The sequence below is a fragment of the Lutjanus erythropterus genome, chromosome 14 (genome assembly GCF_056507025.1).
Source record: "Lutjanus erythropterus isolate fLutEry1 chromosome 14, fLutEry1.hap2, whole genome shotgun sequence".
NCBI lineage: Eukaryota > Metazoa > Chordata > Actinopteri > Lutjaniformes > Lutjanidae > Lutjanus > Lutjanus erythropterus.
The window spans coordinates 27,683,892-27,700,814 of NC_139330.1; the positions used below are offsets into that span (position 1 = coordinate 27,683,892).

The window sequence follows — 16,923 nt, forward strand, 5'->3', positions numbered from 1 at the left end:
CAATAAAATAGACTGAAACCTGTGGATTTTAGCAAATCTTTAAAGTAAAACAAACTCCTTTTCAAGACTGAATGAAGGGTTTGTATGTAAATTATCAATTAATGCAGGTTATCAAACAGAAACGGTGAGCGAAACATGAGTTTCCTCAAGTATTTATGAGGAGAAACTGGTCGTAGTTGGAGCGAGTCACAAGTAAATACTTTAGGGAGTGTGGATGGGAATAGCAGCACAAACTAAGCCTCCAGCAACAATTACTAGGAAGTGTTCACCAGGAAGCACTTTTAAAGCTAGCAGCAATAAACTGCTGCATGTGGGAACCACTGGAAGTTAGTTCAAGAGCTTCACTCTTATTTTGGTTGGAAATGTTCAGATGCTCAAAGAGTGCTGGAAACATGAGCGTTTTTTTTATTATCAGTGTCAATATCCTGACAAGTTTTCTTTTCCCAGAGAGTCCCAGGTGGACACATCCCAGTTCTTAGTCACCTTATCTATATAATACAGCATCGAGACGCTCCATTATGGAGCTGACACACAGTGTTAAAGCATTGTAAAGGCCATATAAATAGTTGTGATATAAATATGTGCACGCAAAGAAAGACACGGTCACTTTGGGTGAAGCTCATTCAACGGTAATGCAGGGTTAGCTCATCTATGGAAGTCTGACATCAAGTCAAAATACTATGGTGGCCATTTTGAACAACGCGTCCTTCCTTGTTTTCAGAGGCACAATGCATCAGTTCCTCCAAGCTGAAGCTCTAACTGACCATTATAATAATATCTTAACTTAAAGCTGCCAATTTTTCATAGTCATAACCCTGTTCAAAATAAAATGTTTGTCACTTTAACTTTTTGGGAACAAACTCAAGATCTCCTCTTCTGTAGTTTGATTAAAGTCGGTCCTAAACTGCCTGCTGCAGAACAGTTACTGGCAGTTCAGAGCAGGATTGCTGAGCCAGGCCCAGATCTGGATCATCTCCTGTGGCGTCCTCGGGTGAACGAGCATTAAGCTCTTGTAGGCGCAGGGATTTGACCTGTACTTCTCCTCTATGTTAAAGGTCCTGAAGCCTTTGTGTTTCTCGGGGGCGAGCCCTAGCTTCCTCATGCACATGCCCGTGTAGACGTCGTCTATCGGGTAGAGCGCTACTTGTTGTGATGCATTATGCAGACGAGCAGCGATGTCTCCAGAGTAGAGGTAGCCACCTCCTCCTGCGTATGGAGGGTACGTCCCGCTGTACATGCTCTCTGGGATGAAGTATTTGACCTTCTTGTCTCGGTGTGGCCCTGCATTGGTGATCACATCACCCACAAACAGGTCCCTGGCTTTGGCCTTCGAGAGGCCCTTGAGGAAGTCCAGGATGCGGTAGGTGTTGACGAAGACGTCGTCGTCACCTTTGAAGATGAAGCGTGCGTCGGCACAGCGAGTCTGGATCCACTCCAGGAAGAGAATTTCTTTGACAGTCAAGTTGAAGAAAGAATCCCGGTAATCCCACTGGATGAGGTCTTTATGGCGGGCGCTCTCATAGTGCAGCATCTCTGTCAGATCGGGATGGTGGTCCCCAGATGTAGCATTGCCGAGAAGGAAGATAGTAACCACCGTGTGATTGGCTATAACACCCGCCCGTCCCCAGGACTGACGGATGGCTTGGCGGCGGTCAAAGTGTGGTGCCAGGGATTTGACAGCCAGCAGCAGGAATGGTGGCTCTTTACAGATATCAGGTTGGTCCACCATGATCGGGTAGGAGCGGCAGTGCATGTAAAGCAGGAAGTCCTTGAAGCGCTGTGGCAGGGAGTTGTAGTCTTTCACCTGAGTGGTAACCCTGATGTTAGGCTCACAGGGGTCAGAGGTCAAACTGGTGTCGTTGAGCCAATCAGGCATTTCTGCAGTGCTGGAGTTTGCCGTCAGGACGGGATTGTTCTGAAAGTCCAGAATCTGCTGCTTGCGGTTCCAGAAAGATGAGCTGGGAGCCAGTTTGGTCCAGAAGGGCTTAGAGGGGATTTGGACCTTGTGACGTCCATTTTTGTCGTGGCTGCTGTGTCGGGAGATGATGATGAAGATGAAGAGGTTGACCATCGTCACTGTCACCACAAGCTTCAGCCTCCTCCGCAGCAGCAGCGCCATGACAGTGTCCTGCACCTGCCACCACCTGAGCAGACGCACAGAGAAAAACAAAGAATGATGTTAGAGAGAGGAAAACAGTTGTGTTCACGAGCTGCAGACAGTATCTGAGCAGACTGATAACCTGAAAGGACTTATCTTGTTTTTGGTGGACAGTATGGACTATTTACTGGACAGAAGGTTGTGTATGGGAACATCAGGACATTCCTTTTCTAACTACACAAAATTTCCTGGACTTTTTTTCCTGTCCTGGAGGGAAGTAGTCCTCAAGCTTTTTCTTAACTAATGTACCCCCTATTGTAAACCCTCAGTGCAAAAATATTCATGGTAGGGAAAAAAAAAAGCCTAAAGAAAGAGGTGTAACAGTGCTGTGCCATCGGTGTCAGCTCTCTGACGTAAATTCCATTGAAACATTTTTGTCCTGATACTGATAGTATCTTGTTGGCTGTTTTCACTTTCTTTTTCTCGATTTTTGTTTGTCATTCAACACTGAAAACTGGCTTTCAGCTCATAATCAATGTGAGCGTGTCTCTTGCTTTCTTCTTCTGTGAGATTTTATGGCAGCTGACAGTTTTCAGCAGTTTGCAATTGTATTTAAAACAGAAATAATGAATGCAAAATGTGGCTTAATTTTTCATTGAGCTTATTAGAGTATAACTATTTTTGGAACTATGCATGACTGAAAAATCTCAAGTACTCCCCGCAGTACCCCTTCAAATTACCCCTAGGGGAACTAGAACCCCCATTTGAGAAACGCTGCTGTTTGGGAGTTGTCTGTCTTAGTTAATCGTTGATTTTGGTAATTTTCTTGTTGTATTCTTCTTCTTAAGAGTGTGGTGGTAGTTATGTGGTGTTCAACACCTTCCAAATATATCAATAAATAATTAACACTACAAAATATAAAACTTTTATTGTAATATAATATTGTAAAATAAAGATTCTAAACACAAGAGCAGATTAACATCACTGACATCACTGAACACGGCACACTCAGGGAAAGCAGTTGGTGAATTGAACAAGCAAGCCATCAAATACCTCCTTCAGAAGCTAATGTTGACCGCAGTCAGAAGCAGGGCAGGACAGCATGGAGATTCATGCTACGTAAAACAACAATTATTTTACAAGAGGCACAAATATATTTGTAGGGCCACCAATCAGTTATATCACCTGTCACTCAAGACATATACAACTTGAAAAGTCATAAATATAAACATAAATAATAGTACATTTGTCAGCACCTGATTCCAGCATTATCAGAGTCACTTTAATCTTTCTGTAACTTTTGATCAAATTGGTCTACATAAATATAATTATAAATGACCTTGTCAGTCATAGACTTAATGTGGAAAATATCTTCCATGCAACTAAGAAGCTTTAAAAGCTCAGGCAGTCTTGATAAGAGGCCCTGATGGAAAAATCAATTGATTTTTCATGGCAATGATCATGTGCTTTCCATTTCAGGGAAGCTGAGATGGTAATCACTGTTTTTATGGCCAGTTATGGATGGCACAATGGTGTAGTGTGTCGTTTTACCACATCACTCTTTTAAGGAGGAACTGATGGAAAAGAAATACAGGATATTACAACCACAAGATCACTGTGACAAAAAGCCACATGACGATGCCAGATTTCATCTAGGGCTGCTGGGAGAAACTTCAGAAGAGATGAAAATATAGAAATCTCCACTCCATCTAATTTTACCACCATAGTTATCTGTGCAGCAGCCTCAGGTGCCTCTTGTATTACATGTACAAGATTCTGATTTGTTATGAGTGACTGGCAGGTTGCTGGAAAGAAAGCTGCATCTGCATGGAGACATTAGTATTGTTACTGCTGAATGAGAGTGTGGAGCTAAGCAGTGGCTCTCCCTCATTCAAACCGCTAAAGCAGCAAAATAAAATGACAAAATCGGCCCCAAAAAACAACCGACCATGGACTACTACTATACTGCTATACTGACAAGATAGCATACTGACAACTGCATGATAAAGTGGGAATTCTGGCTACAGTCCATACTGAACACAATAAAACTATATGACAATTACACACTATAAAAAGTTCACTTGAGGTCATGTTCTAAGATCATCCTGTAACAAAGCATGCTGGTAACTCTGGAATCACAGCCATTATATTTGGACATTTGCATTACAACTGCATCATGCTGCTGTGGGTCATTTTTGCTGATTATGACATGTTTACTTAATTGAAGCACTGCAATGGTGGAGGACAATCCAACAGATAACTGGGGATGTATGTTCTGCATGGATTTGGTCCTGTTTGGCCAGCATCAATTATAAAAAAAAAAAAAAAAAAAGCAGAAAAGAAATGAGGACAACATGGGAGTAGTGGGTTCAGACAGACAATACCGCCTTTCAGGAGGTTTGACTGTGCTTCAGGTTTCTGCTTTGGCAGGCTCATACAGCCTCACTGATAATGTTCTCTCTGCTATGCTTCACTTTCTTTTCTCTTCTTACTGAAAATGTTTTTTCTGCCTTCTTCCCTTCACTTTCTGGTCTTGCATTCCCTGTTATTTCCTCCTTTTTGGGCTTGCCAGCGAGGCAGCCATATCTCCTGTACATCTGCTTGAGCCACTGTAGAATAAACTTTTCATGACGTTATTGATTAGCTATTGATTGGAATTCTTGTCTATTGTTATTAACTTCTCTAAAATTACTTATAGTTTTTGGACGTCTTTAGATAGCTGGCAGTAGACATGAGCGGATAGAGAGAGGAGATGACATGGAATAAAATATCCCTGTTTTAAATCCCTTGAGTAGCAGGATGCCCCCTTTGAAAACCAATAAAACTACATGATGACTAGATGACAACAACATATAATAAATGGAAATAAGCAGGCAGCTTTTACTTCGAAGCTGAGCCAACAGTCCTGAGGGTGAGCTCTCAAAGCCAAAAGTCTCAGCATCTGGGACATATTATGGTCATTTGGGGACAGTACTTTTTTTAACTTCTACTGTCAGACCCTTTCAGCCAAATTCTCGTCAGGAAAAAAAAGACTACAGCCATGCCAGCAGTTCTATGAACTAAGGCTAATATTAGCATGCTAACACTGACAGTACTGACATACCAATGTATTTTCGTTTCATTATTTTCTTGATTTATAAATTAATTATCATTTAGTCATAATAAACGTTAATGCCCATCACAACTTTCCAGAACCCAATGTAATGTCGTAACAAAACGTTCCATTTATCAACACATATAATAAAAACATAGCAAATCCTCATATCTGAGAGCTGGAACAAGCAAATATTTGGCAGTTTTGCTTGAAAAATGACTGACATTATGAATCTGTTATCAAAATAGTTAGTGATTAATAATCTTTCAAGTAAGACTCAAAAAACCTTAATGTCTATCACATAAAAATGTCTTAGTTTAGGGTCTAATAAAAACAACATAAAAACACACACCCATGAACAACACACAAAGTTTAAATTTTGTTAAAACAAAAATCATTCCACAAATACATAGGGCAGGTTTCCAAAGCTGCACTAAAAAGTAGTAGTTGTTTAAAATTGATATAGCAGTGGAGATTAAAGAGATTAAAGAGAAGTTTTGTAACTAATTGAATGATTGACACATTGAAGCATATTGGACACATTGGACCAAATTATTGACTGACCGTTCCGACATTGGAAATCACTATTTGTAATTACTATCATGAAGCAAACAGAGGAGAGAGACAGAAAGAGGAACAGACAGGGAAAAACACAACCTGATAGATATGAATGTTGTGGAAGATACACAAACTAAATTGGTAACTAACAGTTTAAAAAGGTGAGCAAACTCTAAGTTAAAATGGACAACTGACTCGTGCTTCGGTAGGCTTATCGTCCTCTGCACTGCTGCCCGTATCCTTCCTGCCTCTGTATCATGTTGCTCTCTCGGCTTCCTAGCAACAACTCTGCACTGCTGCGCCCCTGTTTGCTCTGTCTCCTACTCTCTATACCTTGTTTACCCCCCTTGTTCCCCCCTCACCTCCTCTGTCTGTCTTCTTCTGTCCTTGTTCTTTTTTCCCTCCTTTGTCTTCAATTTTGCCCATACTTGCATGAAAACCAAGAGAAAGGAAAGTCACATCCCCACAGGATGATGATATATAATCCCGAGAGAATATCAGTGTTATATTACTAACAAGGACAAGCACAGACATAGCCTTTTCTGTTCAGACCCCCTCCTTTCTCTCTTTTTCTCATGGATAATTACGCTTTCCTGTCCTCTACCATCTCCATACAAACAAGGAGACTTCTGGGAAATGAGTGGGTGGGGGAAGGGGGGAGGGTTCTTAAGAAGGAAGCGAAACAACATGTTGACAAAACCACAGCTTCCGGATGTCTAATTACCATCAGTGGTGCAAGGCTAAACACACACCTACCTGGGGTAGCCTGTAGGGTTTTCCCTCCAATATTCAAATCAAACTACGTCGTTCCGTTTTGCTTCTGCTGTGGTTTACACTACACACAAGAGTAGATTAAGATGCAAAGCACACACACAGTTCATCGAAAACAGATACACAAGTCAAAAAGTAGTCACACAGGAAGCACTAAATGTTTGTTGAGTGAACGCAGGTAACAGGTGAAGAGAGAGAGAGTGATGCCTCTGCTCAGAGGAACATCTTTGGCTAAATCACTGACTTTTTACTGTACAGAGATGAATAGGTATGTACGTGGTGATTCAAGATAATGATAATGCATGAAACAAAGCAGTGTGGTGTCTCCTCTGAGCTTAACCATTAGTTGATTTAATTAGCCACATTTCCATTCAAACATATGGCAATTTTTAAAAAACCTTATTTAGATTTCAGCGGCAACAGCAATGACATAGGACATTGAACAAATGTATGGCAAATTTTAACCAAATTCTGAGTAAATTGGCAAAAGAAAATATGAATGAACACTTGTTCCTATTCACTACCATTATATGATTATTAAGCGGAAAACCTTTTTTTTTCCTTTTGATGTTTTTTTTAATTCTGTCGTTTCCATGAAACTGTTCTCATGCAATTCCTCAATTCAAAATGTGCATAAAAATACGTTGAAAACATGGCTACTTTTAGTGAGTTCAGCAACATTTCCTGTTGCCACGGTATGTATGTTTATGTTTTAAAAGCCCTTTACTCAATTGTAGTGAGACTGGATATGAATATTCCACATATCTTAATTTGCCTGTGCTTATACTGATTACGATGTAATTTGGGTAATGGTAACAAGCAAATGCCGTTTATGTTAGTCAGTAAAAAAATTAGTGTAATCAGAGTGGGTGTTACTTTTATGTGACACAAAGTGGGTTTTGTAGAGATCAAAGCTATGACCTTCATGAAACAAGATGTCTCCTTTTGTACAGCTTCAAATCCACACAACTTAATCAGTACAGTGATGAAATTAAACTATATTAAACAAATAGGCTGCAAATAATTCAATTAAGAATGAACATCCTCTGTCAAAGATGGATTAGTTTAATTTCACTTTAATCCAATTATAAATTGAGCAGCCTCCTCATGCAGGCTCTGTGTGATACTTTAATGACAGACATGTCAGAAATGTCTTCTCTATAAAAGAGACCTGAACATGGTTTACAACAATACTTGTTTGCACAACAGGTGTTTGTAATCTACGTGTATATTACCTTTGCCATTAAAAGCATATTGCTTCCAAGAAATACCTCAGTTTCTCCTGGAATTAATTCATGAAAAGGTTCATGGTGTAAATTAATTCATCTATTTTCTTTCAATCAGCAAAAACAATTGACGTTGACCATGTAGATGGACACTGTTGAATTAAAAGGCATCTGTATGTTTCTGTGTTAATTCGGTTTCTGTAGTAATTCAAAGCGAATCTTGTCTGTCTGGGTTGAGGTTAAACCATGGGTCACTACTAGACATTTCTAAAGATGAGCCTGGAGATGATATGTTGAGGTTAACATTTTGCATGCTATCCACAAACCAAATGGTACTAAACAATTAAACCCTTTAACCTGGCAGTATTGTTAGCAACCTGCTGGGCTCTTAGAACAACCAATTTTTACAATTAATGGACAGCGCAAGTTAGATCCTGGCAACAACAGCCAGCCAGCTTGGACTTTGATGCTGTTTTTTAGTTTTATTGATTAGCACAGAAAGCAGGTCTGCAGCACACTGATTACATCTGGCAGTAATCTACTAGACAATGCCAGGCTGTGTTTGACCACTGTGGTTTCCACCTGATAAAAGGTTCAGTGAGGTGAGGAGTTTCACCTGTGTGGGGGATGGGTGGGAGGCAGCAGAAAACAATGGCAATGGCAGGTTACCAGGCTTGTGTGTATGTGTGTTTGTCTGTGTCACTGAGTTTAAGCAGATCTGAATGAGCTTCAAGGATTTGTTTGGACAAATTTGAATATCATTGTAAAGCAAGGCCCTGGATATGATTTGGACATTTTATTGAACACAGTGTTATAAATTTAATCGTCTTCACACAAATTGAATGACAGTTAAAACGGAGGACTTTAAAAGATGCATTAATTCACAAAAACTTTGAAGGCAGGGTATATTTAAATGTATTATGACCTATATTACTGTATGTATGTATCACTTCAGCTTTTGCTTTGAAAAAGAAATGAGTCACACAATCATATGCTGAGATGTGAGTGCACATTGTGCGATCTTACCTGTGCGGGTTAAAGGGCCTCCTCAGCTTGTGTTGTCTTGGTGTCTCCTCTCAGCTCTCTTACCCCATACTTAGCTCTGCTCTTTGGTGAACAACAGCCAATAGGGGGAAAGGATCAGCAAGGGAGGAAGGTGTAAGAGAGGGGAGCACAGGAGGGTTGAACCTAAAAATATACAAAGAAAAAAAAAACGGTTTGTCAGCAGCTGTTAGCTTGGCCTGAAGAAAATGACTAGATAAATACTGATGAAACCAGTCTATTATTTAACAAATCCTGAAAAGCTGCTGAACCATTAGATCTGCTTTTCAAAAATGAGAAGAGAAAAAACGGAAAGGCAAAGCAGGCAAATAGATGAAAACCTTTAATAAGCAGTTGGTAGAGAGTCTGAACAACCTATCTTTTATTTGTAAGTGATCCTCTACTGTTTCGGTCACCCTATAGGCCAATCATTTTCATTGATTGACATGACCTGATATGATTGAGCAATGGCGCTCACCTGTGGTGTCTGCGCATTACCACATTTGAGCTGCAAGGATTAATCAGTTAATCAACTATTTAAAAGATTGGCAACTGTTTTGATAATCAACTTAAGTATTTTTTTTTTTAAGAAAAAAAGCCCAAATTTTTGGATTCAATCTTCAATGTAATTATTATGTGATTATTATTATTTTCCATCATTTTACAGACTAGAGCTGCATATTTTCGATTAATCGATTCATCCAATGATTAATTTATCTATAATTAAATGTTTTTTTTTTTTAAATCATTCAATTAATAGAACAATCAATTTATCAAAAATAAATATAAAAACTTGACTAATTAATATTTCAATATTTTAAAAACAGACACATAAAGCATGTTAGAATAATGATAATAGTGACATGTTTTGGAGTTGGCCTCATTCCAACACTTTTTAACAGACTCCACTTGGGTGGAGCAGCTGTACTGCTGTGATAAATCTTGTCCAGTTTGTGGAGCTTAAAGTGAGACAAACTGTGTCTCTGTCTAAAACACTCCCACACTTTAGATGATCATGGAGAGGCTTGCTCTCTGCAGCTTGACCTCCCGGAGAATCCATGCTCTGACCAGTTCATAGTGATGCGTCGATGCACGTCATGCAAATTGAAGTATTTTCGTAATCGATGACGTTTCTTACGTCAACAAATTTGCCCTATTGTAAACCAAACAACTAGTTGATTAATTGGGAGCATGCACAGTATATACAACAGATCTGCAATGCTAGTCACTCCACAGAAAAATTTATTTGGAGCTATAATCAAACAATTATTTTAGTCATTTATGAAGCAAAAATGCCAAACATTTGGTGGTTCAAGCTTTTCAAATTTGAGGATTTGATGCTTTTCTTTTATAAACCGATAATTTTGGATTTTGGACTAAAAACAAGACATTTAAGGACTTAACCTTTTCAAAAAAGTACAGACAAAGGCAACAAAAGACTGAAAGTTGAGGAATGCTCAAAAAAACAACTGTCTGAAACACTCAAAGGATAAACTACATGGGCTTGTGAACACAAAACTGTTGCCAGTAAACACAGTTTGTCACTGCATCTACACATTAACCTTAAGACTCTACAATGCAAAGACAAAGCCATATATCAACAACATCCAGAAACACTGCAGACTTGTCTGGGGCCACAGTGGAATAACGTGCTGTGGTCTGACGAGCCCAAATTTCATATAATTTTTAGAAATCATGGATGATGTGACCTCAGGGCTGAGAAACAGAAGGACCATCCAGATTGTTACCAGCGCTAACTTCAAAAGCCAGCATCTGTGATGATATGGGGGTGTTTTCGTTGCTATGGTACAGCTGTCATATCTGTGAAGGCCCCATTAAAGCAGAAAGGTACACACAGGTTTTGGAGCAACATATACTGCCATCCAGATTTTTCAGGTTTCTCATTTCCATGATGTTAAAAAAGTCAGATTACAGCAGAAACCAAGTCAAGCACTCAAGAAACAAACACTAACTCTACGCACATGCCTACCATTCTCACCAACTCACTTGTGGAAAGTAGAAGATTCAGACAGTAGGCTTGGGCGGTATAAAGGTATTATGGTAACAGGGAGATGGTGTATTGTAGTGTTCATCTTATGCCACCAGGGGTCAGTCTCTGCACAGCAGTACAGCTGAGCAGACAAATGTGGCTTTCATAAGAAGAAGAAATGTGGCATCAGGATAAATTTACAGGACTAACTGGTTAAAAAAAAGAAAAATACCTCTTCCACTGTTTTGGACTGTTTTAGATTCAGTCCTGATGATAAAGGTAAGCTAACAAACACTAATTATACTGGTGACAGAGTTCAGGTGAATTCACACTGAGGGGAGGGAAAGGTGAGCAGTGAAGTTGTCATTCTGGCAGAGTAGGTACAGAGACCGCGTTATAAATTTAGAGTTTAGGTTTGAGTTTGTCAGTGAATAAAGACTGCACCTTATCAAGACCTATGTGGAGCTCCTGCATATGTTGTTTCCCACCTGTGGTAATAGTGCCGGTGTGACAATCAGCTCCACCTACATTGTGGGAACATTAAGTACAATGGAGTTAAGTGTATTTGAGCTGTTTTTGCTCTAATTATTGTTTTCAGGGATTTTCATTAGTTCACAGAAATTTGTTTCAGAGATATTCATTAGTTCACAGAGATTTGTACTTGCCCATGTCTTTTTCCCTCCTCAGGATTAAGAGTTTTTGGTTTTTGAGCTTATTTTACCCATGTAGGCATGCTAATACATGCACATCTCCTCTACTCCACATCCATGTTTTCTGTGAACTCTCTATCTGTCTAGATTGTCTATATTCAGGTAAGAGTTGTTTGCACATCAAAAGTATATCTCAAATTTCAGTGTGCATTTTCTGACATTTAATTTTATGTGTGGGATAAAGAAAACAAAGACATTTCCATTTAACCACACTGTTCAATGTACCTCTTGTCAAGTTCACACCTTGTTTGAGTTGTTTGGGTAGCCAACTTTTTCTGGACTTCCACGCGTGATCAAATCAAAACAAGATGCATTATAATGTTGAATGTAAACAGGGCCGAGGCCAAACACAAATGGAAAAAAGCATTAACAAGGCACACACTGTGCTGGTAAACTCCCATGTAAAGCATGTATTTTAAGCTTGACTGCAAACCAAGTATAAACATCCCTTTTGTATATTTGCAATGCTACTGAGTGCTGCCAACAGACTGCATAGCAGTAGTGATTAATAACACCAGCAGGCGGATTGTGAGACAAGCAGCATATGAAATCAACACCAGAGTCTTTGGTGTTTTACCCAATGAGGGTCAAACACTGGCAACACACTGACAGATTAAAAAACATAACAACTGTAATCTTTAGCTTTTGCCAAAGACACTGATGTGGAAAGCTCCCTTTATACACATGACTGGGTTTTTGTTAATCATTAAAGCACTGGTTTTGCTGGTTAGATATGAGGGGTCAGCAGGTAACGGGGACATACCACCTTTCACTGTGCAGCGTTAATGTACAAACTGCCTGAAATATTCGCTTAAAAATTTTCCAACACCCAAAAATGCCAAAGGAAAAATGAGCAGATAAGTTAAGAAACAATGGAATGTCTCCAGGCTGAAGTTTCTAAATGCACTCATTGACTCTAATATAAATATCATCTGTGTACTCTAGAGTTCACCATTTGTGCTTTTGTTTTGTGCACAAAAGAAAAATACTTCTCATACCTAACAGTCTATTTGACTTTCCACATTGAATTCCTGGCTTCTGTTTCTAATTTTAAATGACAAATGTCTGAGTCATTTTTTTAGCATAGCTGTTGTAGCGTTAACATTTGCCTTTAATACCTAACGCTAGCATTTGAAGAGACTGAAGAATCCTGCACACTGTCGATCACTTGTATTCACATCATACCAGTCGAAGCAAACTAAGTAACACACAACTAAGCATCATCAAGAGTCCCTCTCGAGCCAGACAGATAAATCTGTATGGTAGATATATTGGCAAATGTTAGCTTACTGCCTCTGCCAATGAGGTTTTGTTTTATGGGAAAACTACTGGCCCGTTTTCATCAATATCAGTGGACGGGTGCAGCATGGGCCAAGGAAGAATCTGTTTAATTTTGGAGCAAATCAAAATCATAGGGTGCATACACAATTTATTATTTCACTTTTGTTCAAATTGTGTGATAGGTCAATTATAACACTGATGTCCATGGCAAAATGACCAGAATTCATTGTGTATGTGTGATTCCACTGTAATTGCCCCTTTGCTAATCTCCACTTCCAAACAGCAATTGTTCAATCGTAGCTTACTACTACTTACTACTCATGAGTCTGGACGTCTTGTTTGTCGTCTCTCAAAAATGTGAGACACAAGACCACACGAGTGGAGAATGGATTAAAGAAGTTGCTCTTCTTTTAATGACTAAATGCTCTCCATCTGTGATGTAACTGATGCTATCACAGTATCTACACTAACCTGTTCAGGACTTGCCATTGTTGGTTTGAGACAAGTCATTTCCATGGATGCTTCTTGCTGTCTGTGCACCTAAAACCATGCCTGCAGTGGCCAGTTTTCCCTCTGAGGACGCCGACTGGCTCACACAAGCTTTGGTGTGGCCACTAACGGATAGCTTGGAGCCTGGCAAGGTGGATTCTGGCATGATCCTGTGATCTCGCGAATCCAGCTGCCTCACAAGGTAAAATAATGACTAAGCGAGCTGCAATCTGTCTACACCACCTCCACTGTTACCTGTCACAAAGAATTAGAAAGAAATGTCAAAGGCAGGTGAGGTCTCATGACATCTCAAACGATTTCTGGGTTGACTAGCTCCCACAGGGCCTTTGTGGTCATGTTTACTGTCATTTCTGCACACAGCTGAGAACACAACTAATGGAGCTGCAAAGATCTGCACAAACCAGCTTTTCTGTCAGCCAGGACTCAGAATTAATGTTTCACTCATTTCCACACACTGTATGCAAAGAGGCTTAAAAAGTATACAGGTGTGTCGTCTCTCTAACCTGTTAATATTTGAGAGAGGTGTGTGTGTGTGTGGAGTTTGTGGTTAGCTTGTAAGAACACACACGCCCACTGCAAACCTTCCCAAAGTAACTAGTGTGAAAGAGGTCACCAGAATAGAGAATGTGAAGCCAATGCAAGCTCATTTTGCTGAGTGCTGTGTGTGTGTGTGTGTGTGTGTGTGTGTGTGTGTGTGAGAGAGATAATGACACAGCACTGCCCGTGTGTCTACCGCTCAGGTCAAATGAGGTCCAACCCACAGAGGGGGTTAGGAAGTAGAGGGATGTCTGACCAATCAGAGAAGCACAAGGGAAGAAAGACATTGATAAAGGTAAGTGAGCATTTCAAATCAAATGTTCTGTTGTGTGCTTAACATAAAGGAAAAATGTTTGTGGCATGTTGATTTAACCATTTAACTGTGGCTGCCTTCACCTGACAAAAAGTCATAAACTATGGTTGGGTATCGAGACCTGGCTCTGAATTTAACAGGTTCCAATTTCCAATTTTCCTCCCAGCTATTAGACGCGATAATAGAATGGTTCTCTCATATTCAACTTCTTTAAATTCCACAGTGGATCTCAAAGTGATGACATAAGAAGAATATAGAAAGGAATATTTGGTTACATAGACAAAGCAGAATTATTTATATCTTTCTAGGGGTGGTTAATCTGTCTGATTTCCCGATCTGATTCGATTACCATTATTGAGGTCCCGATTCGATTACCAACCGATTTTCGATTATTAACGACTCTCGATTAGTGATTAGTGATTTTCCATTTGACAACAGTAACCCAAAATACACCACAAAGTTGTTGCACCATTAAAAGAAAAAACAGTCAGTTGCTGAATTACTTAACTCTTTTATTGAGTAACAACTCAAAGCACTTCCTGTGTAGTGCAAAAAAAAAAAAAGTGGTGAGATTAAGGTAAAATTATTTTTAAAAATGCACTTGTCTTTGATCTTTGTCTGTAATTATCACCATAGTTATGTAATGTAATAATAATGATAATAGTAACGATAATGGTAAAAATATTAAAAACTTCACTTATACAGTGCTGTACTATGTATATACTATACATACATTAGATCATTATACACTGTACAGTATAACACACAACTACGCTCTGTAGTCTGACTCAATGTCCCGCCTACAGCAGCACATCTGACTGGTTAGAAGTCATGATCAACCAGCAGACACACTGTGTCACAGACTGGGCGAGACAGAGCTGCACCGGTGAGCAGAGAGGAGCTGTGTAGAAGTTTAGACAGCTGATATCACCAAAGTTTCAATAAACATCACAGTTTTATGATCTGTTTCTTTGGTGATAGCATAGTTACATCAGTGAAAAAAGTTATGGTCTGGATTTCACTTAAGGCGACGTGATGGCTTTTAAATCAGTCACTCTTCACAGAGATGCACTGCACACAGCAGCATCTGTCCTGTCTGCAACTCTGCATTAAGATTTCTGGTATTATAACTTATACAAAACTAACAGTGACAGTAAAACTATGATGCTCACATGTGGTCCGCGGATCACATGCATGCCGAACCGTAGAGGGCGATCCGTGCGGGACACAGATCAACTGCGATCCGTTGCAGCCCTAGTTGGTTGCTCGTTGCTGGTTGATCCTTGTCCATTTTACACACCTGCTCGTACGGCTCACTCGCTCTGGCCACTGCACGCACTTGAGAATTGGAACTGGGCATGCTCGCGTGACGTTCAACTTCCGTTGACCGTGGGATAACATTTTTACAAAATAAAATAATGCAAAAAATAATTGATTTTTGAAAATTTAGTAATCGATTCATACTTGTCCATAACATAATCGCGATTAATTAATAATCAATTTTTTTCACCACCCCTATATCTTTCATCAATGAAGATTATTACATCTCAAACAGAACTAAATAAGACACCTTACTATTCTTGTTCACCAACACTTAGAGGTCTTTTCTATTTATCTCTGTTAAAACTTTTAAATATTAGTGTGGTCACAATACTTAAGTTTTGATTTTGATACCAATACCAAGTTTATTATCATAGTACTCGATACTGAAATGATACTTGACTTGAAACTGAAATGATTTTGGTTGGATACTAAATACCTAATTGATCAGAAATAGTATGTGGGCCATTATCCCTGGACATAGTGTATGTTGTTGCAAAACCATGACAAAAAAATACATTTACAATACATTTTAGCTACTCATTTGCCCGCCTGGGCAAAGGATTAAACTATTAAACTGCAGTGTAATCAAATCTTTCTTGTTTTTTCATAACTGCTATTAAATAAAACAATTTCCACAAGTTGCCAAGTCAAAATTGACATCTGGCAAGTAGACTTACCTAACTAAGCAAATGAAAAACAACAACAACAAAAAAAACCACTGAACTTGTGTCCTTGTGGTTTTGTGCAGATAGTCCCATCCTGCTGTGTAGATTATAACTACCAAAGTGATATTTTTGAGCACCACTTGGCCCAGGTCAGAAGAATATAAGAGGATGTTATGGCATGAGGGAATGTGGGCCTGATAGCAACATGGTGTGAAGAGAGAGAACCATAAATAGCCTGAGGGCTGCAACAGACAGAGGTGCTGTCTGAGCTGGAGTCTGCCCACCAAATATCGACAGTCAACACGAGTATTCACAAAGGGCTAAAGGCCTTGCTTCAGCTTTTACAGTTAGTCACAGACACGTGGGCCAGACTGATGATTTCTTTGCCTTTTAAAACTGGTTCTGGTGGTTTTACACTCTTCAGTCAGTAAACTGCTAGACACACAACCGAACATTTGACCAAACATTGTACAATGTACAAGGATCCTGTTTGTACAAAGCTCCAGTGTCTTTTATCAAGATCATAATTTATTCAGTACACTTAAAAAAAATTACCATAATTGTCAGTTGCTTTGACAGCACACTGATTGATTGTGGAGATCAGGTTAGCGATGACTCTGTATTCATAAATCTGATAGTGTCTTTCTCTGTGACACTTCAGCAGCCTTAAGAGACAACTTGAGAGATAACTACATGATAACTTGATTCTAGGTCCCGCGGCTGAAGCTAGGATATCAAAGACCTGCCGAATTGCTCTTTTCTACCAATATGTTGTTAAATTGATCCTCTTCTAAATAAATGACAGG

General features: G+C 39.4%; 1 protein-coding gene across 3 annotated transcripts in view; it reads right to left on the reverse strand.

Annotated features, from left to right (window-relative positions):
* Positions 1 to 201: 201 nt before the first annotated feature.
* The window catches only part of b3gnt2b (UDP-GlcNAc:betaGal beta-1,3-N-acetylglucosaminyltransferase 2b), a 29,754-nt gene continuing 13,032 nt past the window's right edge, over positions 202 to 16,923 (reverse strand). For 2 of the 3 annotated variants that reach the window (XM_084736082.1, XM_084736083.1), the window contains exons 2-3: positions 8,774 to 8,935; positions 202 to 2,144 (exon numbers count right to left, since the gene is read on the reverse strand). In XM_084736082.1, the coding sequence (XP_084592208.1) occupies positions 923 to 2,119 (1,197 nt within the window). In that variant the 5' untranslated portion in view covers positions 2,120 to 2,144; positions 8,774 to 8,935 and the 3' untranslated portion in view covers positions 202 to 922. Of the gene's footprint in view, positions 2,145 to 6,506; positions 6,586 to 8,773; positions 8,936 to 16,923 lie in introns of all 3 variants that reach the window. The other variant, XM_084736084.1, reaches the window with a different exon arrangement.